The sequence below is a fragment of the Arachis ipaensis genome, chromosome B5, assembly GCF_059453495.1.
Source record: "Arachis ipaensis isolate K30076 ecotype BB chromosome B5, ASM5945349v1, whole genome shotgun sequence".
Lineage (NCBI taxonomy): Eukaryota > Viridiplantae > Streptophyta > Magnoliopsida > Fabales > Fabaceae > Arachis > Arachis ipaensis.
The window spans coordinates 21,601,021-21,628,614 of NC_142440.1; the positions used below are offsets into that span (position 1 = coordinate 21,601,021).

Sequence of the window (27,594 nt, forward strand, 5' to 3'; positions counted from 1 at the left end):
AATGTATTTTTTAATTTATTATAAAAATCTTACATTTGTCTTCAATTTATATACTATATGTCCTTAAGATTCTAATTTGAAAAATGAATGAATAAATCTATCTCCGAGCATTTTCAAGAATGCAAATGAGCTCTTTAAACTAAAGTTTCACCAATTGAATAAAATAACACATTATTCAAAGTTTATGGTATTAAAATGTCAATTCATCATTTAAGAGAGTTTAGGGGTCAATTTGCACATTTACTAAAGTTTAGTGTCTAAACTTGTTTATTATTATGTTGGGGCGGAATATTGTAACGGGTCGGACTGGAGTATGTTGGGTGCGTGTGGCGGGTGTGGTGCGTTCTCGAGTCGCTCCAGTTCTCGTCTCCTCATCAACCTCACGCCATCACCAGGGTGAGTTTGGTCACGCTTGGGAGCACCCAGAAACTAGTTAATAAACCTCATCTCGAGGTGCCCCCCTCACACTCACACTGTCTTTTCTTTCTATTCTCAGGCATGGCGGGATGCTATGTCTGATTCTCCAATCCATCGTTCCTAAATTTCAATTCAATAATAACACTAATAATTTAATCTGATTTAGTTTAGTTTAGTTAGGGATTAGGAACATCACACCAAAATCAAGGATGGCAATGGCAACACCCTCTCAGTCCCACCGTTACATTGGGCCACCGCCTGTCCCCGGCACCTCCTTCGACTCGCTCAACCGCATCCTCGCAGACCTCTGCACCCGGGGCCACCCCAAGGTTTCTACCTCACACTCTCTCACTTCTTCTGCTTCTGCTCCTCCTCCTCCACTTCAATTTTCACTTTCTTTCACTCTCACTCACTTACTAGTTCATTCTGGTGACGCAGGAGGGTGCTACGCTGGCATTCAAGAAGCATCTGGAGGAGGAAGCACGTGACCTAAGTGGCGAGGCCTTCTCTCGCTTCATGGATCAGCTATACGACAGGATCTCCAGCCTCCTCGAGAGCAGTGACGTGGCTGAGAATTTGGGAGCTCTGAGGGCCATTGACGAGCTCATAGATGTGGCTCTTGGGGAGAACGCTTCCAAGGTCTCCAGATTCTCCAGTTACATGAGGACAGTCTTTGAGGCCAAGCGTGACCCTGAGATTTTGGTTCATGCCAGTAGGGTTCTCGGCCATCTTGCCAGGGCTGGTGGGGCTATGACTGCCGATGAAGTCGAGCGCCAGGTTTCCCTCCCGTCTACTTTCACCCTTACCTTTAGCATTGTAACATGCTCTGTTTGACATGAGTTTTGAGTGCGTTGATTTTTCTTATCTCGTAGGTGAAAATTGCTCTAGACTGGCTTCGAGGGAACAGAGTGGAATATCGGCGATTTGCTGCTGTCCTCATCCTGAAAGTAAGTGCCACTATAGTTGTTATTTTGTCAGAATTGATAGAGGCTTCATTCCCTTTTCCAGTTGAAGAAGATCATTTTATTTTTTGAAGTTATCATTTGATTGAGTAAGGCTGATAATTTTTTTGTTCTCTTTAGCAAGTTTGGAATATCTATTCACTATCATTTTCCTTTTGGTCATTGCAGGAAATGGCAGAAAATGCTTCAACCGTGTTCAATGTCCATGTGCCAGAATTTGTTGATGCTATCTGGGTCGCTTTGAGGGATCCAGCGTTGCCTGTTCGTGAGCGGGCAGTGGAGGCATTGCGTGCCTGCCTTCGTGTTATAGAAAAGCGTGAAACACGCTGGCGTGTTCAGTGGTAAGTTCTTACTTTTTTTAGGCTTTATGTTTTTAACATTTGTGAAGATGGTAGTAGGTTTCTTTTTTGGTTGCCTTTGGTACCAGTGGATCTATTCCAACTAAATGACATATAATTAGTGAAGCTATGTTTCATGTAAGAGTTAGAGCAATTCGAGGTTGATTGTGTAGAAGTGTGACCGTTCAACTGTCTACCAGCTGAATGAGTTGTTTCGTTCCACAACTAAACTTTCACTAAAGATATCTGAAGGACAGGCGGATTCACACCTATTACACATCCAACATGGTAGAACACCTGAACTAACTATTGAATAGACTCTGAACTTTTCGCTAAAGCAGAAGTATGAACAAATATGGACTGCATTTCATGATCATTGTCTCTACTTGAGGCTAACATCTACTGTTGGGCATCCTTGTCAAAGCAAGGAGTGCCCATCAGCATGTACCCAACATGAAACCTGGTTTTACAGTAATATATGGCACCAAATCCAGCATTATTTCATTCAGTTGTTTACTTTCTTTGATATCCTCCATGGTGGTAGTAAAAGTTGATGCCAGAGCAGTGCATTTTGGAGGTTCTGGCTACACCTTTCATTCATCTGTTTTTTCTCACATCATGCTTATTTTGATGGTTTTAATCTTCTATTGCATAATATACCCCTGTTAGAGATCAGGTCAGGTTCATTACCTTTTATTTGGTATCAGGTACTATCGAATGTTTGAGGCAACACAAGATGGATTGGGTAGAAATGCCCCAGTGCACAGCATACACGGTTCGCTGCTTGCTGTTGGAGAACTTTTGAGGTTGCTATAAGTTTGAACATTTTGCACTGATCCATGAAAATTTTGTAATTTTTTCAAGCTAGCATTCTTAACAAATTGTTTACATTTTTAGTGAGCATTTTTCTACGCTTCTTCTAATATTTTCAGATTTTCCTGCATAAATTAAAAGTTCAGAATCATTTTAAGCTTGAAAATTATTTATTAAACACTTTATCCAGTCAACCCAGTATGTTGCTAGTGTTCTGTCCTTTATGAAGCATGCTTGGGGAAAAACTATGTTTTAACAGATTCATATACTAAATAAATATGAAAATGGAATGGAGGTTGTAAACTTACGCGGCTTAATGCTGCCACTCTATATGGCAACCTGAAAGTTAAATAACTAATTTATGGAAAGTAAAAATAAAATAGTCAAGTGCCAGTTGTGCCTAATAATATTACTGGAAAAATTCTACATGGACAATACTAAGAGACTGGGTTTGTTAATCACATTATCTGCTCGCTACTTTTCTATGTGTTATTATGAAACTCGGGTTGGTTACTAGTTAATCTTATTATTCTGAAATTAGTTTATATGTAATTATTGCTGTGAAGGAATACTGGTGAGTTCATGATGTCCAGATACCGAGAAGTTGCGGAAATTGTTCTCAGATACCTGGAGCACCGAGACCGGCTTGTTCGCCTAAGCATAACTTCATTGCTTCCTCGAATCGCACATTTTCTACGTGATCGTTTCGTTACCAACTATTTAACAGTATGTTAGCTTTTCCCTGTTAGTTGATTGCATTTATTAAACTGGGAGGAAGAGTATTCAGAACGGAGACTTTCAAGTAACTTAATGATATACTTATATGAGTTCCTATGGGAGATGAAATCCCTTGCAGATATGCATGAATCATATTCTTTCCGTGTTGAAAGTACCTCAAGATCGTGATAGTGGGTTCATTGCCCTTGGAGAGATGGCTGGAGCACTTGATGGGGAACTCATTCATTATTTGCCGACAATAACTACCCACTTACGCGAGGCGGTATGTTGCAGAAACTGTTGTTTGATGTCACTATTCATCTTGTTCCATGATGCATTTGCTATTAGGATTCATGCTTGGTTGTATTTTGCTCTATAATACGTGATGAGGAATTGAGGATATCATTTGACAGTATATCCATTCTATTGATGTAGATTGCTCCTCGTAGGAGTAAGCCTTCGCTTGAAGCATTGGCTTGTGTTGGAAGTATTGCGAAAGCAATGGGGCCAACCATGGAACCTCATGTACGTGGGCTTTTGGATATTATGTTTTCTACGGGTCTTTCAACTGTGCTTGTGGAGGCTCTTGAGCAAATATGTGCTAGGTATAGGTTTTGTTTGCAACAAATTTTCCACCTTTTTAGTGATTAATTTTTTAAAATGTTTCATTTGTGTTGTTTGTCATTACTTCAGCATTCCATCACTTCTGCCTACCATTCAAGAGCGGTTGCTAGACAGCATATCTATGGTTCTTTCTAAATCCCATTACCATCCTGGGAGGCCTGCAGCTTCCATTGGTAGAGGAACAGTGATGAATGTTCCGCAGCAGGTTTCTGAGCTTAGTGGTCCTGGTCTTATACAGCTTGCTCTGCAAACTCTTGCTCGTTTTAACTTCAAGGTTCTCAAAGCTCATTTTCAATAAATATAATGAACTGTTGTCATGTTCAATAAAGTCCTTATATATTGTCTTTATCATTTTTTTAGAAACATTGGAAAATGGTAGATGTTATAACCCTGTTTATCTCGCTTGATATAGGGTCATGACCTACTTGAATTTGCTAGAGAATCAGTTGTTGTATATTTGGATGATGAGGATGGAGTTACCCGAAAAGATGCTGCTCTTTGTTGTTGCAAATTGGTCGCTAGTTCTTTCTCTGGCGTAGCATGTGCTCATTTTGGTTCTAGCAGGTCAAATCGATCGGGTGGAAAGCGTCGCCGACTTGTGGAAGAGGTTTGGTGTTTACAAATTTTTTAGTTATTTATTTTTTGTATACTTCATATCTTTTGTCTTGTTCACTTTTGACTGTGCATTTCTAATTCTTCCCCCCAATTTTTTGAAACTTTCCTTTTTCTAGAATCCAAGATAAGAAGTCCTTTTTTAATTTAGAAAATAATTAGACTCTTTCAGATAGCATTTTATTGTGTATAATGAGCCGAGGTCAATTCTGTTACAGTGGACTATCTTATGCAAAGTTTAGCAAGGGTTAGACTTTTAAAAGGCGGACTTGTTACGGTGGACTAATTGCAGTCCAGTTATGCAGAAAATCTGGTTGGAATGAATGGTTTGGTTGGAGTTTGAAGAAGTTTCTGCTCTTAGATTTGTTGGAGTTATTGGTCCTTTTTGCTCTTACTAGTAGATACCCCCCCACCCCTCTTTTCTTTGTGATGTGCCCTGTAGGGAAAAAAAAACAAAGAAAGTTTCTTTGCTGAAGTACCATCTGAAGATTTTATGTCGGCCTCTATTCTTTTTGAGGATGTCCAATTTGGTTTCTGCATAGAAGTTTGTAATTGGGGACTGTAGTTTGACTTGTTTTTGGGTCCTATTATTGAAGCATCATTTTAACTCTCTAATAGTAGGCTAGGCTGAACATGTGACACATGAATTTTTGTAACTCCTGTTTCAAAAACCTTTTAATTGGGCCCCTGATTCCCATAGTTTATAATGGTGCTTTAACAGTAGGGATCTATGTTGAAAATTTTGGGACTATAAGAACTTAATTATGAAGGTAATAAAATATTCGGTTTCAATTGGAAAACCCCAAAATAGAATTTTAATGATTAGTGATTGATTTAGTCCTGACTTTATAATTACTCTGTAGGTCTGTCAGATGGTTGACAAGGGAAAAGTAATTTTGTGAAAAATTAATCTAATATTTTTCTTTTTTGAACTATGAAATTTAGACAATTGCGCCTTTGTCAGATTTTTCATGTTTCGCGGTTAAATTTTGTCAGAAACATTTTTTAATACAAGTTGCATATGTTTATAATATGGTGCCTATTCTCTAGTCTTTAGTCCTTACTCCTTATGCTATCTTTAGTGAATCTTGGTATTTTAATTGTGCAATGATGCACACTTATATATGATGTGCTTGTCACTAAATGATTTTGGACCTTTTGCAGCTTGTGGAGAAGCTTCTCATTTCTGCTGTTGCAGATGCTGATGTTACTGTTCGCCACTCTATCTTCACTTCTCTCCATGGAGATAGAGGTTTTGATGAGTATTTGGCTCAGGCTGACAATCTGAGTGCAGTATTTGCTGCTTTAAATGATGAGGTGTGACAAAGCTAGATATGTTGTGATTTGCTGTTGTTTATTGGCTGATTCTTATAGAGTAGTTTGCAGGATGTTAAGTTTAGTTGCAACTGTGGTAGCTAGATATCTTGGGAAATCACATTCACATTTATCTTTTATAATTTAGAAAAATGTTTTTCACATATTATATCAATAGACAACTTTGATGGTATTATGTACTTGTACTTTTAGTATTTAACTGGTAATTCCAATCTACATGTTTTTTTTTCCTGATAAATTTTGTTTCAGATTCATTGGAGAAAAATCGACAGATCAGACCTCTAATATCTTCTCTAGACCGAATTATGGCTGTGATTTAAGTGTTGTATAATGCTGTACACTTGCATAGGATTATATTTCCCTTATTTTTATTGGAGCTTCATTTTGTTGAATACTGTTGATATTTAAGAGTCTATTTCTGCAGGATTTTGACGTTCGGGAGTATGCTATTTCATTGGCTGGAAGGTTATCAGAGAAAAATCCTGCATATGTTCTCCCAGCTCTTCGTCGCCATCTTATACAGTTGTTAACATACTTAGAGCAGAGGTGAATTTGAATTGTTTATAATATTTAGTGGATCATCTTCATGTATTATGTATACCAAGATTCATTATTTTTATAGGATGCATTGGTAGCAGAACTATTCTGTTCTATTTCCATTTTGTTTTGCCATGTCAGCAGTGCAGATAGTAAATGCAAAGAAGAAAGTGCGAAGTTACTTGGGTGTTTGATAAGGAATTGTGAAAGGCTTATACTTCCATACATTGCTCCAGTGCATAAGGTTTTACTAGTTCTGGTGTTAGAGATACATTCTTATATTAAGTTTATTTAGTAACTTAACGAGTTTTCTCATTATTTCAGGCTCTTGTGGCCAGACTTGTTGATGCTAGTGCGAATAGTGGAATCATTAGTGGAGTCCTTGTGACTGTCGGGGACCTTGCCAGAGTGGTTAGTGAATTAAGTCTTGTTGGGCGTTTATTTGTTATTATTTTTTAATTTTGGTAAGTACCAAACTAACTTGGATGGTTCTGTGTAGGGTGGTTTTGCCATGAGGCAATACATTCCTGAACTTATGCCTTTAATAGTGGATGCTTTAGTGGATGGAGCAGCCGTCTCTAAACGGGAAGTGGCTGTTGCTACACTTGGTCAAGTTGTACAAAGCACAGGGTAAAGAACATGGTTGTATTTGTGCCTGTTTAGAAATTTTTTTATAGTTTTCTATAACAGTTTTAAAATCAGGTTTACTTTAAATTCAACTTCTTTACAAAAAAATAAATGAATAAAAGAACAAAAAACTAATTTGTAACAGTGTTCTTAAAATAGCATCTTAATGATTACGAATAAAATCTATTTGAAATGTTTGTTTTTTTGAACAACAACGATAAAGCCCCATCTCAATAGGTGCAGATAGTTACATGGATCAAATGATGCAATTGCACCCAGACTTGAATCATGTCTGAACTCATATCATTTATGCTTAAATCTCTTTTTAATTTTTTTTACAAGTATTCAAAAATTAATAGAACTTGAAACTTGTTTGGCAATATTATTTTAGAACTAGCAAATTGATATAATATGGCTATATTATCTTTTACATAATATTGTTTACATAATGTTCTTTTTTTTCTCTCCTAATTTCTTAACATTGAAAATTTATTTTGAGGATGATTGTTAAAGAAGTTCTTTGCTAGTATATAAATTATAAAATAATTCAGGATATCTTATCTTCCAACTTCGTGTAATGTTCTCTTTGTTCAAATGATATTTCTTCTTTTATCCCAAAAAAGTGTTTTCTTGTGCATCTTGATGATAATTTATCCAGATGTGTTTTCGTCAACAAAAAATTTGAAATTTAAAACTAGTACCCACGAAAGGGGAGCTTTAGGGTAACGGGTGAGTTGTTTCTGTGTGACCTCAGTTACAGGTTTAAGCTGTGGAATAAGCCACTGATGCATTTATTAGGTTAGACTCTCTACATTGCATCCTTTGGGTGTGACCATTCCTCGGACTTTGTGTTAGTGCATGATGCATGTATACCGGGATGTTCTTTAAAACTAGTACCCACGTTCAAATTCTTGCATTACCTTTTTTTATCGAGATGTACTTATGAATAAAATAGTTTGAAGAGGGCATTGAAGTCTAATGCTCAATTTTTCTATATTAATGTGATCAAATTTGTTTACAATTTTGATAGGTATGTTATAACTCCATATAATGAGTACCCCCAGTTACTTGGCTTACTCTTAAAATTACTGAATGGTGAACTGGTGTGGTCCACCAGACGGGAAGTATTGAAGGTAATAGTAAAAACTAAAAAGATGATATCTTTTGATATAGGCATGCTTTTGTCCTTAAATTGTACTTGGGTTCTTCCAGGTTCTTGGGATTATGGGTGCTCTGGATCCTCATGTGCATAAACGGAATCAGAAAGCCTTGCCAGGGTCTCATGGAGAAGTTACCCGCCCGGCTAGTGATTCAAGTCAGCAGATTCAGTGCATGGATGAATTTCCTGTTGACCTGTGGCCTTCATTTGCTTCATCAGATGATTATTATTCCACGGTAGCACATTAACACAAAACTTCTGTACCTTTATTTTTCACCCAACTTGTGTTGATTTTTTATGATTTCAGGTTGCAATTAATTCTCTGATGCGTATATTGAGGGATCCATCTCTTGCTAGTTACCATTTGAAAGTGGTTGGTTCTCTCATGTTCATATTCAAGGTATGCCAGCATGCAACAGGCCTGTGTCTTGTGCTTCCTCTATTATTTTCTGTGTATCCTGCAATTTCTAATTTTCCTGGTTTGTATTCTCCTGGTCTCCTCTTTCTTAGTAAGTTCTTCTATAAAAGTAAACAGGAGCAAAGTGTTGTCTTGTTATGATCAGCTCACTTCTGTCCCTGTATCTGATAAATGAATTAATTTGAGGAGATGCACCTGAAACTGAAATACAGAATACAACATTTCTAAAATAGTTGACATGGAATTGCAAAATAAAGAAATAATAATGGGCCATTGTCCTTGTCTGGTTACCATAGTTTTTTCTCCTCATAAATGCTATAAAATTTCCTTATTTTCTTTTATGTTCATTAATATATTAATGCAAGAAAAATTTAATTTAATTCAAATACAATTACACTTGTGATGTTATAAGTGTTGCTGAATGATTAGACTGACATAGAACTTGATTCTGCTATATATTTATGCCCTTCATTTTCTACTTACTTTCCTTTCTTTTTTTTTTTTTTTGTTTGGGGGGGGGGGGGGGAGGAGCAGGAGAGACCCCTTTTTGCTTATCCTTTATATTCTATACTCTATTTTTTGAATCACTTCATATTTTGTAAATTTTTAAGTTTGCATGTATCTTTAGTATTTCTATATCTCTCCTATGAAATTCATGTCCTGAACCAAGTGGTTGATTAATCGAAAGAACACACCAAGTTGATGGCAAGTCTTACCAGGATGGTTAATTTCAACTGAGTGTTGCATAGTTTGCTATCCTCTTTGCGGAATCCTCCTGCTAGCTTTTCTTGATATAGCAGATTTTGTGAAGGAAGTGTTGTTAAATACAAGAGTTTTAACCTCAGAGCATGAATTTTTTTATTGGGCTGATGTACGTGTGTTACTAATATTTGATTTATGAAATACACTGTAAAAGAATATTATTTAAGCAACCAAGTATTTTGATTTTGGTATCTTGATAGAATTTTTGTAACTGAAGGGATATTGAAGTGTTCTCTTTCACCAGTTGGATGTTAAATTGCATTTATGCTTCCATGCATCTACATTATTGATACTCATTGCTGGTATGATTGTTTTTTGTTGTTTGTGAGGTCAGTCAATGGGTCTTGGTTGTGTTCCGTACTTGCCAAAGGTTAGTTCTCTATCTTACATCTTTGCTCAGCCATACTTTTTCTTATGGTCTTTAGTCCATGTTTGTTGTTATTGTTGTATTTGACTTGGTGCCATAGTACTTGTCTATGGCATTTAAATTCATTTTGTGACCTAAAACTTTGGGCTTTGTCCTTGCTTTATTGTAGGTTTTGCCTGATCTCTTTCATACTGTTCGTACATGTGAAGATAGTCTAAAAGACTTCATTACATGGAAGCTTGGAACTCTTGTTTCTATTGTGCGCCAGGTAGTACATATATGTGTGTGTGTGCGTGCGTAATCAAATTGATCATTGTTTCCTTTTCTGCTCACATGCTTGGTTCTGAATTTGCAGCACATTCGTAAATATTTGCAAGATTTGCTTTCTCTAATATCTGAACTGTGGTCATCATTCACACTTCCAGCCCCAGCGCGTCCAGCTCTTGGATATCCTGTTAGTAGTGCTGCTTTTCCAATTTATGTAGATTAACCTAGAGATTTTCTCTGGTGGTTTTTCATTTTCTTTGTTTGGTTATTTGCTTGAATGTCACAGGTTCTTCACCTGGTGGAACAGCTTTGCTTGGCTCTCAATGATGAATTTAGAACATATCTTCCAGTTATTCTGCCAGGTTGCATTCAGGTTATTAGTGATGCAGAACGGTGTAATGACTACACATATGTGCTTGATATTCTCCACACTCTTGAAGTGTTTGGTGGTTAGTAGTCTTTACATAGTATGTTGTTCCCTTTTTTGTTACTCGTGCTAAATCACACAGGATTCCTTCAACTTGTGTCATTTGTCATTGCAACTTACAACTTGTTATTTATTCTTGAACCAGTCAACCCAACATTTATGATTGTGTATAACTGTATATCATACCCCATATTGCTACTATTCCTTTTGAATGGTTATTTGAATTTGAAATGCAAATTTTATTGGAAATAACATGAAATTCAGCAGAAAGAAAAGCGTGAGTGTCACTACTAGTAAAAATAGGTTTTATGCCTTTGATTTCATGAGTTCTATATCAGATTTACTGTACAAAAGGAATTTATAACATATGTGATTGTCTTGGCCAGAAAATGGTTAACCATGACGACCTTATTCTTGGTAATTTAGGCACCTTAGATGAACACATGCATCTACTTCTTCCTGCTCTTATACGTTTGTTTAAAGTGGATGCCTCCGTAGACATAAGACGTGCCGCAATCAAAACTTTGACAAGATTGATCCCTCGTGTGCAGGTTGGTTTATGAGGATCCATACGCATATATTTATAGTGGGCTTGTTTATGCTGATATAACATGACACTTTTATTTTTTTTCTTTTTGGTTATTCTATTGGTTTTTCTCCCTTTATCTGCAGGTCACGGGTCATATATCCTCTCTTGTGCATCACCTGAAACTAGTATTGGATGGGTGAGTATGCAAATTCTAGAATTTCATATTGTAGTGGAACCCATTGTCCTTTCCCCTTTGTTTGACATAATAGTTAATAATTAAAGGTAACACTTAAAGAGATCTTTGTTTTAAATGTGAACAATGATCATAAGGAGCTTTAAATTGTAAGGTGTGTATAATTAATTTGCAAATCTATCGCATCCTTACACAGAAGTTCATTCAGAATTATTATTGGAAATTTGGAATTTTGTTGCCATTCCTCTCCACACTATTTGATCTTAGGATTTTAACAGTGTCGAAAATTATTCCTAGAAGATTGCTAGTTTGCAAACCCTTGGCTCTTTTTCTAGCAAAGGGGTTATGGTGCACTATGAGGAGATAATAATTGTACTAAATACTTTCTGAAGTATGAAGTAATTGTAAGTCAGAATTTTGGTTTGTTATTGAGGAATTTGGGATTTGTTATCCATAATTAGAGAGTTTAAGGGCCTGTTTGGTTCTGTTCTCATATTTTGTTTTCTAGATTTTGTGAAGGAAATCGTGAAAACATGATGCGAAAACTGGAAATGATTTTATCTTTTTTACTGTTTTTAGTATTTGCTTTACAAACATTTGAAAACAGAAAACATGGAGATGAAAGCAGAAATTAAAAACAGAAATTAAAAGTCTGTTGACCTCCCATAAATTTTATATCTCTTAGTAGCTCAGTTTTCTCCATATTTAGTTCATATAATTTTTTAGACATTCATGTTAATTATCTGGTCTGGTAGTTCTTACAGTTTTGCTTCAAATTGACAGAAAGAATGATGAGCTCCGGAAGGATGCCGTAGATGCACTTTGTTGTCTGGCTCATGCCCTTGGCGAGGATTTTACAATTTTTATTCCATCAATACACAAACTTCTGCTGAAATATCGCCTGCGGGTCTGAGTTTTTCCAATTCTGTTTGGATTTTTAGGTTACATTAACATATCTTTCCCTTGAAAATTTGTTAAGTAATATATTACTGCAGCACAAGGAATTTGAGGAAATTGAAGGGCGTCTACAGAAACGTGAACCACTTATCCTTGGGACCACAACTTCTCAAAGACTGAGCCGAAGGCTTCCTGTTGAGGTTGTTAGTGATCCTTTAGATGATGTGGAGATCGATCCTTATGAAGATGGATCTGATGCCCATAAACTCAAAGGCCATCAGGTATCCTCTTGTGATGAGTCGAAATATGTTGGCTTTTTCTAAAACATGTCTACTACAAATTGGAAACCCGAGGGTTAACCAATGAAGATGAAAATCTTAAGGCTTCTGTTGTTGCTGTATTGATTAATACTGGTTGTAGAGATAAACAATTGGCAGAGGGGTTCCCTTTTTTTCCTTTTATATATTTATATTTTCGTGTGTTTTTTTTTTGGGGGGTGGGGGTGGGGGTGGGGGAGAGCAAGTGACAGGAAGATAGGATTTACAGAAGAAGCAGTGAAGTCTGAGTACTGAATGAAAAGTTTAAACTGGGAAAGGAAAGTATAAGTGCAAGTCGGTATAATTGAAGTAATGCTGAGGCAGGGGGAAAAATGGAAGTAAAGGAGAAAGGCAAATATTTGAAGATTGCATTTGTAAGATGTTTAGTTGGGTTAAGTCTTGTTCAGGTTTTATATATTGCACCTGAAAGCAGACAATAGTTTTCCTTAATGTTACATTTATATATTGCATCTGAAACCAAGACAATAGTTTTCCTTAATGTTACATCTGATACCACCCCATTAACAACACTTAATTATAACTGATTTAACATGAGATTATTCATTTGGGATCAATTGGTTTGTATAATCTATGAACCTTCCAATAAATAATTTGTTGATTGTCTTAATAATGTCATTACACATTGTGCTAGTGGAATCCCTACACACACGTTAGATGGGAACTCTACTCTAAAGATTGGTGTATTGGGACTCTTGAACTTGAATTTGGATATATGACATAGGAATCCAATTCATAGGTATCTAGGTTTTGTGATGTTCATTTTTAGGGTTTAAGCACATGTCTCCATACAGGTTAATGATGGCCGATTGCGGACAGCTGGGGAGGCTTCCCAGAGAAGCACTAAAGAGGACTGGGCAGAATGGATGAGGCATTTTAGCATTCAACTTCTAAAGGAATCTCCTTCTCCAGCCTTACGAACCTGTGCTAGGCTGGCACAATTGCAGGTATAATTGCCTGTTGATATTGTTCATTGTGGAATTACTGTCCCCTATCCAATATTCACTTCTTGCCTTTGACAGCCTTTTGTTGGACGAGAACTGTTTGCAGCTGGATTTGTCAGCTGTTGGGCACATCTGAATGAGACCAGCCAGAAACAGTTAGTTCGAAATCTAGAGATGGCCTTTTCTTCACCAAATATTCCTCCAGAAATCTTGGCTACACTTCTTAACTTGGTATGCCTTTTGTCTTGTTAACTCTATAGAATCTGTGAGAGGAAACTATGATATCTTTATATTTGCTTCCTAAAGATTATTGAATAGTAACAGCATCTTAGAAAGGGTCATGGGTGAGACTTTAGTTGATAATATGTAGATCAGTGGATATAATGTACTAGGACAGTGAGGAATTTAGATAATTGTGATGGAAATCTATTCTTGTTTTTAAGCTGTGTTGCAAACCTTATAATGTACCCCCTCTTTTTCCCACTAATATTTTTGGATTTCTGAGAAAAATACATTCTATCATCATTTATTTCTACTGTTTTTTTTTTAACATATACTTTTGCTTGAAGAAGGCTGAAGTGATGTACTTATTAATGTTAATTTTTATTTCCCAAATAGGACTATAATGGTAAAATGGTGTGGCTCCATAGAGAAATTTACTGCTGTAGGCTCATTAAATGGATTTTAAACTGAAGAATGAATTGCCTCTTGAATTCCATCAGCCAAATTACCAAGCATACTATTTTCCTTGTTCAAAATAAATACAATTTGATGTTTTTAGTAGTTTTGTTCTTGAGAGATCCCTTATCACTTGAATTTTCAGAGACTTTACTGTTGTGTTGGAAATTTTGTATAGCATGCTTGACTTTTGTTGAAGTTTAGTTTTAGACACTGTTCATATTTTAATATTAACGATACATATTTTGAAGATTTGGTGAGGTGAATCTTTTGCATTTTGCTCCTGTTGAAATTTATGCTCTTGCAGGCTGAGTTCATGGAACATGATGAGAAGCCTCTTCCTATAGACATTCGGCTACTTGGTGCTCTTGCTGAGAAGGTCTCCTCTCTTTCCCTTTATGTCTTTGGGTGTGTGTATTACATGTCTCCACTGTTCAACACATTTTGCTCTTTTAACAACTTTTAACGACGTTTTATTGGATAATTTTCCCAGATTTCTATGCACTTTTTCATGCTGTTATTTTTCTATGTTGCAGTGTCGTGCATTTGCTAAAGCCCTACACTATAAAGAAATGGAATTTGAAGGAGCACGTTCTAAGAAGATGGATGCCAATCCTGTTGCAGTAGTTGAAGCTCTTATACATATCAACAATCAATTACACCAACATGAGGTTAGTTTGAATTGATATGATTTCTCATCGAGTTTATAATTTGGCTGCTTCCCTCTATGTTGACTTTCTTCCCGTCCATTTCAATTTAACATATATTGTAGGCTGCAGTTGGTATATTGACATATGCACAACAGAATCTGGATTTTCAACTTAAGGAGTCATGGTAACTTTTGCTTTTTATCTATATCATTGATCTTGGTTTATTGAGCTTATATTTCTGACAAACTCTTCAAGACATTGAAGTTTTATAGTATGTATTGTGTAGGTATGAGAAACTGCAGCGATGGGATGATGCCCTCAAGGCTTATACTGCAAAGGCTACTCAAGCAACAAGTCCACATGTTATCTTGGATGCTACTTTAGGTCTGTAATGAACTATTGATGCATTTAACATCCTTTATTAGTCCCTTATTTTGAATTATTTGAATTCGCCTCTATATTGCCCTAGTTTGGCATGGCTGTGTACACTATAGGTGTATCTATATTATGCTGAACTAAATTTCAAAAATTCAAAACTCAATAATATCGAGACAAAAGAATTATGCAACTGTTGTATGTACGAAGTCTGGTTGGGATGCTTTGAAGATTGATGTTTCTGCTATATGGGCCAGCTACCAAGGTAAAAGAATTAATCAACAATTAAAAATAATAAAATACAAAGCTTGATGCAATGCACACAAGTTTCCACATTTTTGTCTCTGACAGTGAGGCATAGCTAACGATGTTGTGCCACTGCTTCCTGGTTAGTGAAACAATCTTATCCTATGTAAAGGGTGATGCCCATGTTGGCCATGAGATGAATACAAATATTGGCAATTTATAGATGATGCCCCAAGCAGAAGTGGCTTGATTGGCCTCAACAGTTTCTTGTTCATTCTCCAGTTTTTCCTTCTCAGTATACACTAAATATTGATAACATTTTCTTGCAACTGTACGTTTAAATTTGTTACTAGCTTAGCTTTTCATGTTGGAACTTCTTTTCCATCTTGGAAAATGTGTGATTGGAGCTGGCTTTGCAGGTAGGATGAGATGCCTTGCTGCATTGGCTCGATGGGAAGAATTGAATAACCTATGTAAAGAATACTGGACCCCAGCTGAGCCAGCTGCTCGCCTTGAAATGGCATCAATGGTTGGTTTCATAGCCTTTCCTTGTGTGTAAGATTTTTTCACTTGCCTGTGCTTATGCTGATTGTTATGTTAGGCTGCAAGTGCTGCTTGGAACATGGGAGAATGGGATCAAATGGCAGAATATGTATCTCGATTAGATGATGGTGATGAAACAAAACTGCGGGGCCTGGGGAATACTGCTTCCAATGGTGATGGAAGTAGCAGCGGTACTTTTTTCAGGGCTGTTCTTTTAGTTCATAGAGGAAAGGTATTTGTTTACTTGAGGTATCTGACCTTTCTTACCATTTTCTGTAGTTTGCTTATGTTGTGATCTAATTCTATTGGCAGTATGATGAAGCACGCGAATATGTTGAAAGAGCTAGAAAATGTCTGGCAACAGAGCTTGCAGCTCTGGTTAGTATGCTTCATAAACTTTCCTTATTTGGTTTTGTCCTTCAGCATTGGTTAACTTGAATTTCACTAATATTTAGTTGGTTACATAGTGTTTGTGAGTTATCATTGCACTACAATCACTCTCCCAGATACTAATTGATCAGTGTCACTCTGGAAACAGGGTGGGGAAGTTTTAAAGTACTTTTTCATGCTGTACTTGTGTTGTACTATATTCTATTTCTGGTAATGGTCATGTTGAATGAAAGATAAACACGAAAAGGTGTGTTTATATTTGTTTTTTGAACAATCAAAGGATGTGTGTGCTGGACCGGCATTCACAAGAAGTTCTCATACCATGTTTAAGTTGTTTTCGCAAGCTCTATTATTAATTTGATCTCAGGTTTGGGATGCATTAGATGACTTGAAATCTTGAATGTCACAGTGTTCATAAAAACCATACTAGATCTTTCTAAGCAATTGTGAATTGTGTTTTGCTGAGTTGATCTTTCACTTAATGGTCATAAGCTTTCTACAATTTTACTTTCATGTTTGAATCTTGTGCTGATTATGATCATTATTTGAGTAATATTGCTTTATGCACTGATTACCATCAAATGTTGGTTGATAAGCCTTTTATACATACTAGCTTTGGATTATTTTTATTGCCTAGTGCAATAACCTTGTACTGTCCACGTATTATATGATGTAATTCTTTGGGAAAACCATTGAATAAGGGATACTCTTTCAACCTAGCCTTTCCTCCTCTTTATCATCTATCTTCTTTGCATAATTCTCTTATTCAGTTATTAGGTCCTTTTGCATTACACAAGGTTCCTCTTTCTCTTGGGACTTCCACTTCTTTCGTAACCTTTATGATATGGAATCCGCTGAACTTTTGATTCTCTTAGGTCTCCATAATTTTTCTGTCTCCTAACCCTGACAAAGATATGGTCTGTTGACCCCTCTAGTAGTTTTAGTTGTAATTTCTTCTTCCTTTTTCCCACTCATTCCTCTAACACACCTTTCCATATAGCCAAATCCATTTGGAAGTCCAAACATTCCTCTAAAGTCAAATCTTTTATATGGATAGCTGTGCTTAACAGAATTAATACCAATGACTTCTTGTAGGTTCGAAGGCCACATAAGGCTATGTGTTTTATGTGTGGGGCAATTTCAGAATCAAATCCACATCTGTTTTGCATTGCCCAATAGCTGTTTTCTTATGAAACAACTTATTTAGCATCTTTGATGAGTGTTGGGCTACCCTAGACCAATTTCTTTTGACAAGGATTGATCGGTTTGATAGCGTAATGCACACACCTTCAATGACTGATTTTCTGACAAGCATGTTTTATGGGATAGAATTGAATGCCTTGGATCCAGTTGGTGTAACACTCATGATCTTTATAGGGGACTTTCCCTCTCAGACATGTTAGAGATTGGAAAGTTATGCTTTATAGATAAAATCTTTTGGTTTTTGTTTTGTTTTTGTATCGGGGATCCCTTATCCCCCAATTTGTACGGTCCTTCTCCTCACCTTAACCCTGTAGTTGTGTGCGAAGAAATTTGCTGTTCTTCAGTTTTAAGGTTTAATTCAATTTTTCGGTTTCCGATTTGTTCAGTTCTCAGTTTTTTTGGTTCAGTTCGTTGGTTTTGTTCGGTTTTGAATACTCCTAAATTGTATTATTTTATTTCATTTTCAGGTTTTGGAGAGCTATGAACGTGCATATAGCAACATGGTTCGGGTTCAACAACTATCGGAACTGGAAGAGGTTTGTTCTAATATGTCCAGAATTCTTGCCTTAAGTTACTACCCGTTATTTGATGTTATAATTGTAGCGTAACATGGTAATGCTTTTCTCTTGACAGGTTATTGATTACCGCACACTTCCTATAGCAGACAGGGTTGCTGAGGAGCGACGGGCTCTTATTCGCAATATGTGGACTCAGCGTATACAAGGAGCTAAAAGTAATGTTGAGGTAAACAGATTTTCCTAAAAGCAAATATGCTTAAACATAAGAATTTTAGGGATTCTTGCAATTAAACAGTCTTCTGACTGTATGCATGGAGTTCATCACTATTTCTTTGAAAATGAATGGAATTATAGATAAGTAGTGTCACAACCCTTGTTGCTACATGAGGCCATAACTGCGGTTATAAATTTGAATTGTAAGTCAACCAATAAGACAAATTTTTAAATATTGGGACCTAATTGAAAATTAAGTGAAATATAGGACTTCTAGAGTAATTAAACCTTTACTATTCAATGCTATGAGTGGGTTACTTCAGAGTTTTTGTTCTGTCTCAAGATGTGGGTATCTAAATTTTTTGTTATGAACATCATTTGTTTATGGGGTTATTGGGATTAAAGGAGCTCATGCAGCCAGAATTTTATCTAGGTAACATTGTTTAAAGTTGGGCCTTGATTCCCTTCCCTGTTTGTGATCTATTTTTTCCCTTTAATTTTCTGATACTTGTGTGTGTGCAGGTCTGGCAGGCACTTTTGGCTATTAGAGCACTTGTGCTGCCTCCTGTGGAAGATGTTGAAACTTGGCTTAAATTTGCTTCACTTTGCAGAAAAAGTGGTCGAATTAGCCAAGCAAGATCGACTTTAGTAAAGCTTTTGCAGGTTTGGGTTGTTACCTGCTTTGAAAAAGTTTCTGTTTTGTGCCATTTCTCATTATCCTGTACCTGACAGTCAACTACTCCCCCACCTTCTTTTCCTCAGTATGACCCCGAAATGTCTGCCGAAAATGTACGATACCATGGCCATCCTCAAGTAATGTTGGCATACTTGAAGTACCAGTGGTCACTTGGGGAGGATTCAAAGCGCAGGGAAGCATTTATTAGGCTGCAGGTAAAATATCTACAAGTGGTATTTGATTTTTTATGTTGAACACTTACTGGAGTTCAAATATTTAGCACCAATGATATGCATGCCTGCTTTACTTTTGACTTAGAGTTTGGCTATGGAGCTCTCAAGTGCACTGAGCATCCAACCTGTTTCATCTTCGGGCTTCACTAGTGGTTTAAGTCCGACTGTTCCCCTCCTTGCTCGTGTTTACCTAATACTTGGATCCTGGCAGTGGTCGCTTTCTCCTGGGCTGGATGATGATTCCATAACAGGTTCTTAGATGTCATAGTTTGAACATTAAAGATACAACTATATTGATCTTTTCCATTTTTTTTCTTTTACTTTTCTCCCCTTTTATGTTTAGATATACTTGGTGCATTTGAAAAAGCCACTCATCATGCAAATAAATGGGGCAAAGCTTGGCATAAATGGGCACTTTTCAATACAGCAGTGATGTCTCATTACACTTTACGAGGTTTTCCAGATTTCGCCGCTCGGTATGTTGTTGCAGCTGTCACTGGATACTTCCATTCGATAGCATGTGCAGCAAATGCTAAAGGTGTTGATGACAGTTTACAGGTAAGAGACAATTTCTTATAGTATGATCCAAAACGTGTTTCCATCAATTTTGATTTTGCAGTATAATGACAATAACGTAATTTTTTGCTGGTACTATTAGATGTCATGACCCAAGCACTAATCATCTTAGAATTAATTAGTGGATTTAAAGGATGAGAAAATCCCGTGGTTATTTGATAGTATCATAATTTTAATTCCACCTTTACATGTTTGTCTACAAATTTCTTTTAGTGATTCCATTATTCCTACTATTATCTTCTGTTGTTACCACGGCATTTTGTGTTTTGACCATTTTTGTCTTCCGTTGTATTCAATGGTGCTGTAAATCTCTAGGATTCAAATTGGCGTCTCTAAACAATCTGCTGGGGCCTCATGCTCATGCTGGTTTCTATTCTCTGTGTTCCTAATTTATCCACATAATATTTATTATGAACAGGCGACGTGACAATTTACTATTGTGCTTCCTTGGATTTTGGCCTGCTTCACAGATTGCCCTCCACAATTAGCTTCTGGCATATTACATTTCACCTTATTCAATCATTTGATTTATAAAACTTTGCTGTTGGTGGCAGGATATCCTTCGCCTTCTGACACTATGGTTTAACCATGGAGCCACGGCAGAAGTTCAAATGGCCCTGACGAGAGGATTCTCTCTAGTTAATATCAATACTTGGCTAGTCGTTCTTCCTCAAATAATTGCCAGGATACATTCTAACAATCATGCTGTGAGAGAGTTGATACAATCACTTCTGGTTCGGATTGGGCAAAATCACCCTCAGGTATGTGGCTTGAGCATGGAGCCATGCCCACCCAGTTATTTACATTTGTTAGTTGCACCCTTTAAGTGTTTGATTGCTGTTTCACACATGGAAGCTGCGAAGTGTTGTTTTTTGGAATATTTCACTTATTGTTGCTGCCTTGAAATGAATGAATTTATTGAAAATTGAGTACAATTTTTCAACCTTCCTATTTGGTTTTAACCTTAGTGGTTTTTTCTTTTTCCTTTATTGAAGCATCCTATTTAACAAATGACAATTTATTCTTGAGGGAAGAACCAGAGTGTTATGTGTTAAGCTTATTTAATGTTTCATGTTGTATTGTTGCCCACGTCAACTTATAATGCTTTGGATGCCAAATTTGTTATTAACTGATCGGCTGTTTGCATTTGATTTGTTCTGTAGGCTCTCATGTATCCTTTGCTTGTGGCCTGTAAATCAATAAGCAACTTACGTAAAGCAGCAGCTCAAGAAGTTGTTGACAAAGTTCGGCAGCATAGTGGTGTACTTGTAGATCAGGTTTGCATGTTTGAGACAATGATCTATCTGTTGTTAGTCCCTACCTTGGAAACGACGATAGAGTACTTTTGAAAATAACGTCTGCTCATAAATACTTGTTATAGTCATTTGGTCTGGTGCTTTGGATACAAACTAGGATTACTTGGGGAATTCGGTAGTTTGTTTTCATCCTATAAAGGAAGGAAGCTTGGGTCTTGGCAATATTGTGTCCAAGAATGTTGCTTCAGTACCAAAAATGGTGCTTTCCTTTAGAATCTCACTCTCTATAGCATCAAGTTATCAAAAGTAAAGATGGTATGGATAAGAATGGCAAGAATACTAGTTCTGCTAACCATGCTACTCATTTTATCCCTAGGAAGTTCATTTCTCAAGGTTACACTATTTTGAAATCTATTATTTCCTTTACGGTAGGTGATGGGATCTCATTTTAACTTTTGGGAAGACCATTGGATAGTAGATACCTCTTTTAACTTAGCCTTATCTCGTCTGTATCATCTATCTTCCTTGCACAATATTCTTATTCGCTCCTTTTGCACTTCATAGGGTTCTTCTTACTCCTAGGGCCACATCTTTTGTAACCTAAATGATAGGGAATCCTCTAAAATTTTTATTCTCTTAGGCCTCCTTGATTTTTCTCTCTTCTAACCCTGACAAAAAGATAAGGTCTTGACTCCTCTGGTAGTTTCAGTTGTAAATCTCGCTGTTAAGTACCTAAGGAAAGTGGGAAACCACATCTTAAAAGCTAGTTATTAAGGGGGAAGAACTACTCTCCTTAAATACATCATCAAGCATCCATACTACCCAATGTGGCACTTTGGGCACCCCATAATACCCAAGTCCCTAACATCCGCTTCCAGTTTTCAATCCTCCAAAACACAACCCCTTGCCATCTAGACAAACCCATTAGGGATAGGGTTAGATGCCTAGCATCTATTTGGTGTAAAGCTCGACTCAGAAAGATTGGAAAGTTAGGCTTTATAGCATCTATTTGTAATATTCTTCTCATTTTAACAAAATTCTTCTTATATATATATATATATATATATATAGCGTATGATCAATGCTGTTTAAATAGACATACAAGTTTAGATAACATCTTCTATTCATCGCTTACTATTTTACTTTCTTAACGCTTACTGTTTATTGTGTAAAACTGATGCAGTTTTAACCTTAACTGGGTTTTATTTGCAGGCACAACTTGTATCCAAAGAACTTATCAGGGTTGCTATTCTTTGGCATGAAATGTGGCATGAAGCACTGGAAGAAGCTAGCCGATTGTATTTTGGTGAACATAACATCGAAGGGATGCTAAAGGTTTTGGAACCATTACATGAAATGCTTGAAAAAGGAGCAATGGAAAACAATGTTACCTTAAAGGAGAGAATATTTATTGAGGTCATACGGTGATTTTCCATTTTGTTTCTTTATCCATATCATTATCATAAATGTTGGCGTAGCTTCATTAAAACCATATTATATTTCCACAGGGTTATCACTTTAAAGTTTTTATTTTAAATCCTTCAGTGCTTTCTTTTTATTGTCAGGCCTATCGACAGGAATTATTAGAGGCTTATGAATGCTGTGTGAATTATAAGAGAACGGGGAAAGATGCTGAGCTTACTCAGGTATGACATTTGGAATTGAAAATGTTACTTGTTATGAATGAAGGTCCTGGATATTGGGATGCTATAATATTTTGGCACAGACATTGTTCTAAATCTTATTCCTATTCATGGTAGAAAACTTCTCTCCTGGTCTCCACGAAGGGGGGAACCCTAGATAAGTTCAACCAAAATATCATGATCCCACTAGATCTCTTACAGCTAAAAGGATACACATAATGCAACACTTTGTCACATCCATTAAATTTTGGCAACCTTATTCCTATTGAAGCCTGTGAAGTTTAGGTCAATTTATCCTGGAAAGAGTGATTTGCAGACTAATCAACATGGACAGTGAGTGCTGAGTAGGATAAGAATTTTTGACAAATATGTACAATAGTACTAAGCACAGCTGCAAGAAGGATTCGGAGTTTCTGTCTTTATCTGATGCGGAGTTAAAATTGGAAGGACAACATTATTTTACCTATAGATCTTTATGATAAGATTACCACTGCATGAAGAATTTGGACTCTGGTGGGATTGGGTTAGAAATTGGAAGTAGGGGTTACATGTCTGGAGAATCTAGAGCCTAGACCAGACCTGCTATGTGACAACAGAAAATAGTTGAGCAGAAAAAAAAATGCTAATCTTTTTTATAATATCCAGGTTTCTGAAGTATTGAAGTACCAAGAAATATTGCAATCCTGAGTAGCATACAAATGCTGGGATTCAAATAATTAAATTAAAAATCTATTAATTGTTTGCTATGTTGTTTGATCCATTGTTGTCTGTACATTCTATTCTCTATTGGCAATGACATAAAATTTACTCCCTTTGTTTCATGATAACTTCCCCAAAACCAAAATGTCAAAAACAGACATCAAATGAAACAAAAAAATGTCTTAGTAATTTTAGAAAATTATATGGATAGATAGAATTATCCCTATGAAAAAAACACTTTATTTATCCTTTATTTAATACATGTATTCTCTTTCTAAAAGCTACATTTTTAGTATTGACAAAAATGGAAAAAGAAATAAATGCTACCTAGATATTGTAAATGGGACAAATATTTTGAAACCTTCAAAAATGCAAATGGAACAATTATTTTGAAATGGAGGGGAGAATTAAATATATGGGAAGGAAATATATATGAAAGAGATAATAGTTGCAGTCTGCTTCTGCCTTTTTTCCTTCCTGTGAATTTATTTTCCCCCTCTTTTCTGATTATTTCTTCATTAGGCATGGGACATCTATTATCACGTATTCAGAAAGATAGATAAACAACTTCAGAGCCTTACAACATTAGACTTGGAGGTAAGAGTAATGCTTAATCGTTGATTCTCTTTTTTAATTATTATTAGCATTATTTTTTGATAGTTATGCCCCCGTACTTTTGTGCATGTTTTCTAGGCTGTTTCTCCTGAATTACTAGAATGTCGCAATTTGGAGCTTGCTGTTCCTGGGACATATCGTGCTGGTAAATTAGTTTTTTTCTTTCCATCTTCCAGCATTAAATTATTTTGTACATTAAGCATATCAGGATGCCCACATCTTTATTTCAGATGCACCTGTTGTTACAATTGCATCATTTGCACGCCAGCTTGTTGTCATAACATCTAAGCAACGACCAAGAAAGTTGACAATTCATGGAAGTGATGGTGAAGATTATACCTTCTTATTGAAGGGACATGAGGATTTACGCCAGGATGAAAGAGTCATGCAGGTATCTTTTCTCTTCTGGTTATGAGCATGGTTCTTGTATAGTGGTACCTGGTCAATTTCTCTAGATTCTTTCTTGCTTCCTACTTGATAAGAACTTTGTTGTTCTTTGACAGCTTTTTGGTTTGGTGAATACTCTGCTTGAGAATTCTCCAAAGACAGCAGAGAAAGATCTGTCTATTGAACGATATGCTGTGATTCCTTTATCACCAAACAGTGGTTTAATTGAATGGGTCCCAAATTGTGACACCTTGCATCATCTCATTCGAGAATACAGGGATACCAGAAAGGTGGGGTCAGAATGCCCTTGGTGGTTTCTTCTATCTGTTTCTCCCATTCTCTCTCTTGTTTTCACTTAGTTTTGGATAAACCAGGTTTTAATAAAGTAGTTATTTCTTCACTCGTAGCTATGGTAGTTTCCAATTTATATTTTCTTGAATTTCTATATACTCTCTTTTGTAGATTACCTTGAATCAGGAACACAAATATATGCTCAGTTTTGCACCTGATTACGATCATTTGCCACTAATAGCTAAAGTGGAGGTGTTTGAATATGCTTTGAACAATACTGAAGGAAATGACCTGGCAAGGGTATGTGATGCTTTATAGATGTGTTATATGGTCTTCTATGACATACTCATTTGAGTTTCGCAATGTTCCTATTCCCCTAGGTGCTTTGGTTGAAGAGCCGTACATCTGAAGTGTGGCTGGAGAGGAGGACAAATTACACTAGGAGCTTGGCAGTTATGAGCATGGTGTGTGATTAATATGCATGAGTGGAACTTGTGATCATGTCTGTCTGCCTTATAAGTACTTGTATCATAATGAAATTTCAATATACACTGTACAGATTTGACTGGAGAACTTGTGCTTTTCAGGTTTTTTTTTTTTTTTTTTTTTTTGTGGTGGGGAAAGGGGGGGGGGGGGTTCTTCAATAAGGATTTTATTTTATTTTGAAAGCATTTGTTAGTCCTGTTGATTAGCTGAACTTAACCAGTTGGAATAGATGCAAGTAAAAATTCTTCCCATCACTTGATGTCCTTCCCAGGCTTCCCAGTTTTAAACTGGCTCATAACCACTATTATGAACCTTTAGTAGTGCAAATTGATCCATTTTCTTTTGTCAATAAGACTAAACTGTAAATCTAACATGCTATGCTATTTATTTTTTTTATCAACTCTTAATTAGTTGTGACCTTTCGTCATTTGTTTTTATTACATATAGCATATTGTTTTGTGGTTTAGTTATTCCATCTCTAAGATTTACCGTCTGTAATTAAAATTTCCCAGTTGTTCTCATTGTTTTCTGGGCCAAACTAAGGGTTTTTTTTGTCAGGTTGGTTACCTTCTTGGCTTAGGCGATCGCCACCCCAGCAATCTTATGTTGCATCGGTTTAGGTAATCTGTGATTAAGAAAGTTAGTTAGATTGACATGATTAGTAAAAAATTTTCATGTATCTCATGTTTATGATATTCTGCAGTGGGAAGATTTTACACATAGATTTTGGAGATTGCTTTGAAGCTTCAATGAACCGTGAGAAGTTCCCAGAGAAGGTGGATTCAAGAACAACTTATGAACTGTGGATCATAGGGACTGTGGATTTTTTCCTCCCTTTAACTTTTTAAATTCATGTGCAGGTTCCTTTTCGTTTGACAAGGATGCTTGTGAAAGCCATGGAAGTCAGCGGTATTGAGGGAAACTTCCGCTCAACTTGTGAAAATGTGATGCAAGTTTTGCGAACAAATAAGGATAGTGTTATGGCCATGATGGAGGTATGGATACTTGGATGAGCAATTACTTGTATCTTCACAACTTAATTTTTAAAAAAATAAAAATATATTTGACGACTTGGGAGTTGGTACTTGGTAAGTACTGGTTCAAGCTGCCACGTTCTGGAGTACAAGTGTTGGCATCTTTTATGCTTATGTGGGTTTTACTGTTCTAGGTTGTTAATTTACTAACATAATATAGTAAAATTTGTTTGGATGGAAAACATAAGGAAATTTGTGGAGTATTCATGTGTTGGACCATAGTGATGAGTGATCAATTAAGGCTTTGAGCTTTACGTGAAAGATCATAAAGTTGATGATTTGCTCTTCCTGCATTCAGGCTTTTGTACACGATCCTCTCATAAATTGGCGTCTTTTCAACTTCAATGAAGTTCCACAAATGTCCATGCTTACAAGCAATCATGTGCCTCCTGTTGTAAATGCTGAAGAATCTGCCCCAACTAGAGAGCTTGCCCATCCTCAGCGTGGTGCACGGGAAAGGGAACTTCTTCAGGTAACTAAAGACTCCGCAGAGATTTATTTTGTTGCTTCTTGATTAATGTTGCTTATTACATGTACGTACACTTATAGGCTGTTAATCAACTTGGAGATGCCAATGAGGTTCTGAATGAGCGTGCTGTGGTTGTCATGGCTCGCATGAGCAATAAGCTTACAGGACGTGATTTTTCAACCAGTTCAGCGGTATTGAACAGCTCTCTTCAGCATGCCATGGAACATAGCAGCTTAATTTCAGGGGACACACGTGAAGTAGATCATGCTTTATCCGTGAAATTGCAAGTTCAAAAGTTAATTGTGCAGGCTACCTCACATGAAAATTTGTGCCAAAATTATGTTGGGTATGATCTCTGACTCCTTTAATTTTCACTGTATAAATATACTACTAATACAAGGCAAACTTTTAATGTGTCCGAAATTTGGCAACCGCTATGGTGTATGGGCCAGTTATGAGAAATTTAAGAATGAGTGCTCCTCTTCGATCGTAAATTTGGATTGCTGTTGGGTTGTGATCAATTGGCTGCACATTCATTTTCCTCTCCTTTATTATTATTATTATTATTAGGAGAAAAATATTTTTAACCTGATGGTGATGTGATAATGTAAGTTCATAATGAAATAATTTTGATGGTTTCAGTGAATAGTAGCTTATAAATTTTAATGTTTTTCTCTTAATGTTTTCAGGTGGTGCCCTTTCTGGTGAATCTCATGGGAGCAGTAAATATTGTATATAACCTGTATATAGTGAAGACTCCCCGTGGATATTGCGAGATCCGGTTCCTCCCTCGTATTTATGTATGATATACACAGCAACTTGTTCAGTCCCTGTACTAGTTGGACCCCGTTTCGACCGGGTCTCTGTAAATATTTTTTGGAACTACGGGATTGTAGTCATGGTATTTTTTTAACATTATGTTGGGCTTCTTATTCTTAGATGAAAACATCAAACCACGAACAATGGATAAACAGCAATTAGTCGCTTTATAGCTCTGTTACGGTATGATTGTAAATAAGATGAACCAAAGACTACATTAACGTGAAATATAGAACTTTTTACAGAGGATTAGGAAGCTTAGTTCTGCTTGCCCAGGTCTGTTTTCTTTGTTTTGAAAATTAAATAAATAAATG

General features: G+C 36.4%; 1 protein-coding gene across 4 annotated transcripts; it reads left to right on the forward strand.

Annotated features, from left to right (window-relative positions):
• Positions 1–255: 255 nt before the first annotated feature.
• On the forward strand, positions 256–27,541 carry TOR (target of rapamycin). Of its 4 annotated transcripts, none has more exons than XM_088488263.1 (57): positions 256–746; positions 856–1,194; positions 1,290–1,364; positions 1,548–1,720; positions 2,425–2,523; positions 3,097–3,256; positions 3,387–3,530; positions 3,683–3,852; positions 3,941–4,145; positions 4,284–4,478; positions 5,648–5,800; positions 6,243–6,364; positions 6,497–6,599; positions 6,680–6,766; positions 6,855–6,985; positions 8,013–8,115; positions 8,195–8,377; positions 8,449–8,541; positions 9,656–9,691; positions 9,858–9,956; positions 10,044–10,142; positions 10,242–10,404; positions 10,809–10,933; positions 11,055–11,107; positions 11,888–12,011; positions 12,100–12,282; positions 13,131–13,283; positions 13,359–13,511; positions 14,266–14,337; positions 14,495–14,629; positions 14,731–14,792; positions 14,895–14,992; positions 15,649–15,758; positions 15,831–16,004; positions 16,085–16,150; positions 17,833–17,901; positions 17,999–18,109; positions 18,619–18,759; positions 18,859–18,987; positions 19,091–19,256; positions 19,349–19,563; positions 20,136–20,342; positions 20,745–20,858; positions 22,050–22,253; positions 22,403–22,483; positions 23,702–23,776; positions 23,873–23,939; positions 24,025–24,185; positions 24,298–24,471; positions 24,644–24,772; positions 24,853–24,936; positions 25,517–25,578; positions 25,662–25,734; positions 25,819–25,953; positions 26,291–26,464; positions 26,542–26,807; positions 27,151–27,541. In XM_088488263.1, the coding sequence occupies exons 1-57, from the start codon at positions 627–629 to the stop codon at positions 27,167–27,169; spliced, it is 7,416 nt and encodes a 2,471-aa protein (XP_088344389.1). In that variant the 5' UTR covers positions 256–626; the 3' UTR covers positions 27,170–27,541. The 4 variants fall into 4 exon arrangements, with proteins under 4 accessions (XP_088344389.1, XP_088344390.1, XP_088344392.1 ...); XM_088488264.1 differs by having other exon boundaries at positions 6,500–6,599; XM_088488266.1 differs by having other exon boundaries at positions 594–746; positions 3,371–3,530; positions 6,500–6,599.
• Positions 27,542–27,594: the final 53 nt, after the last annotated feature.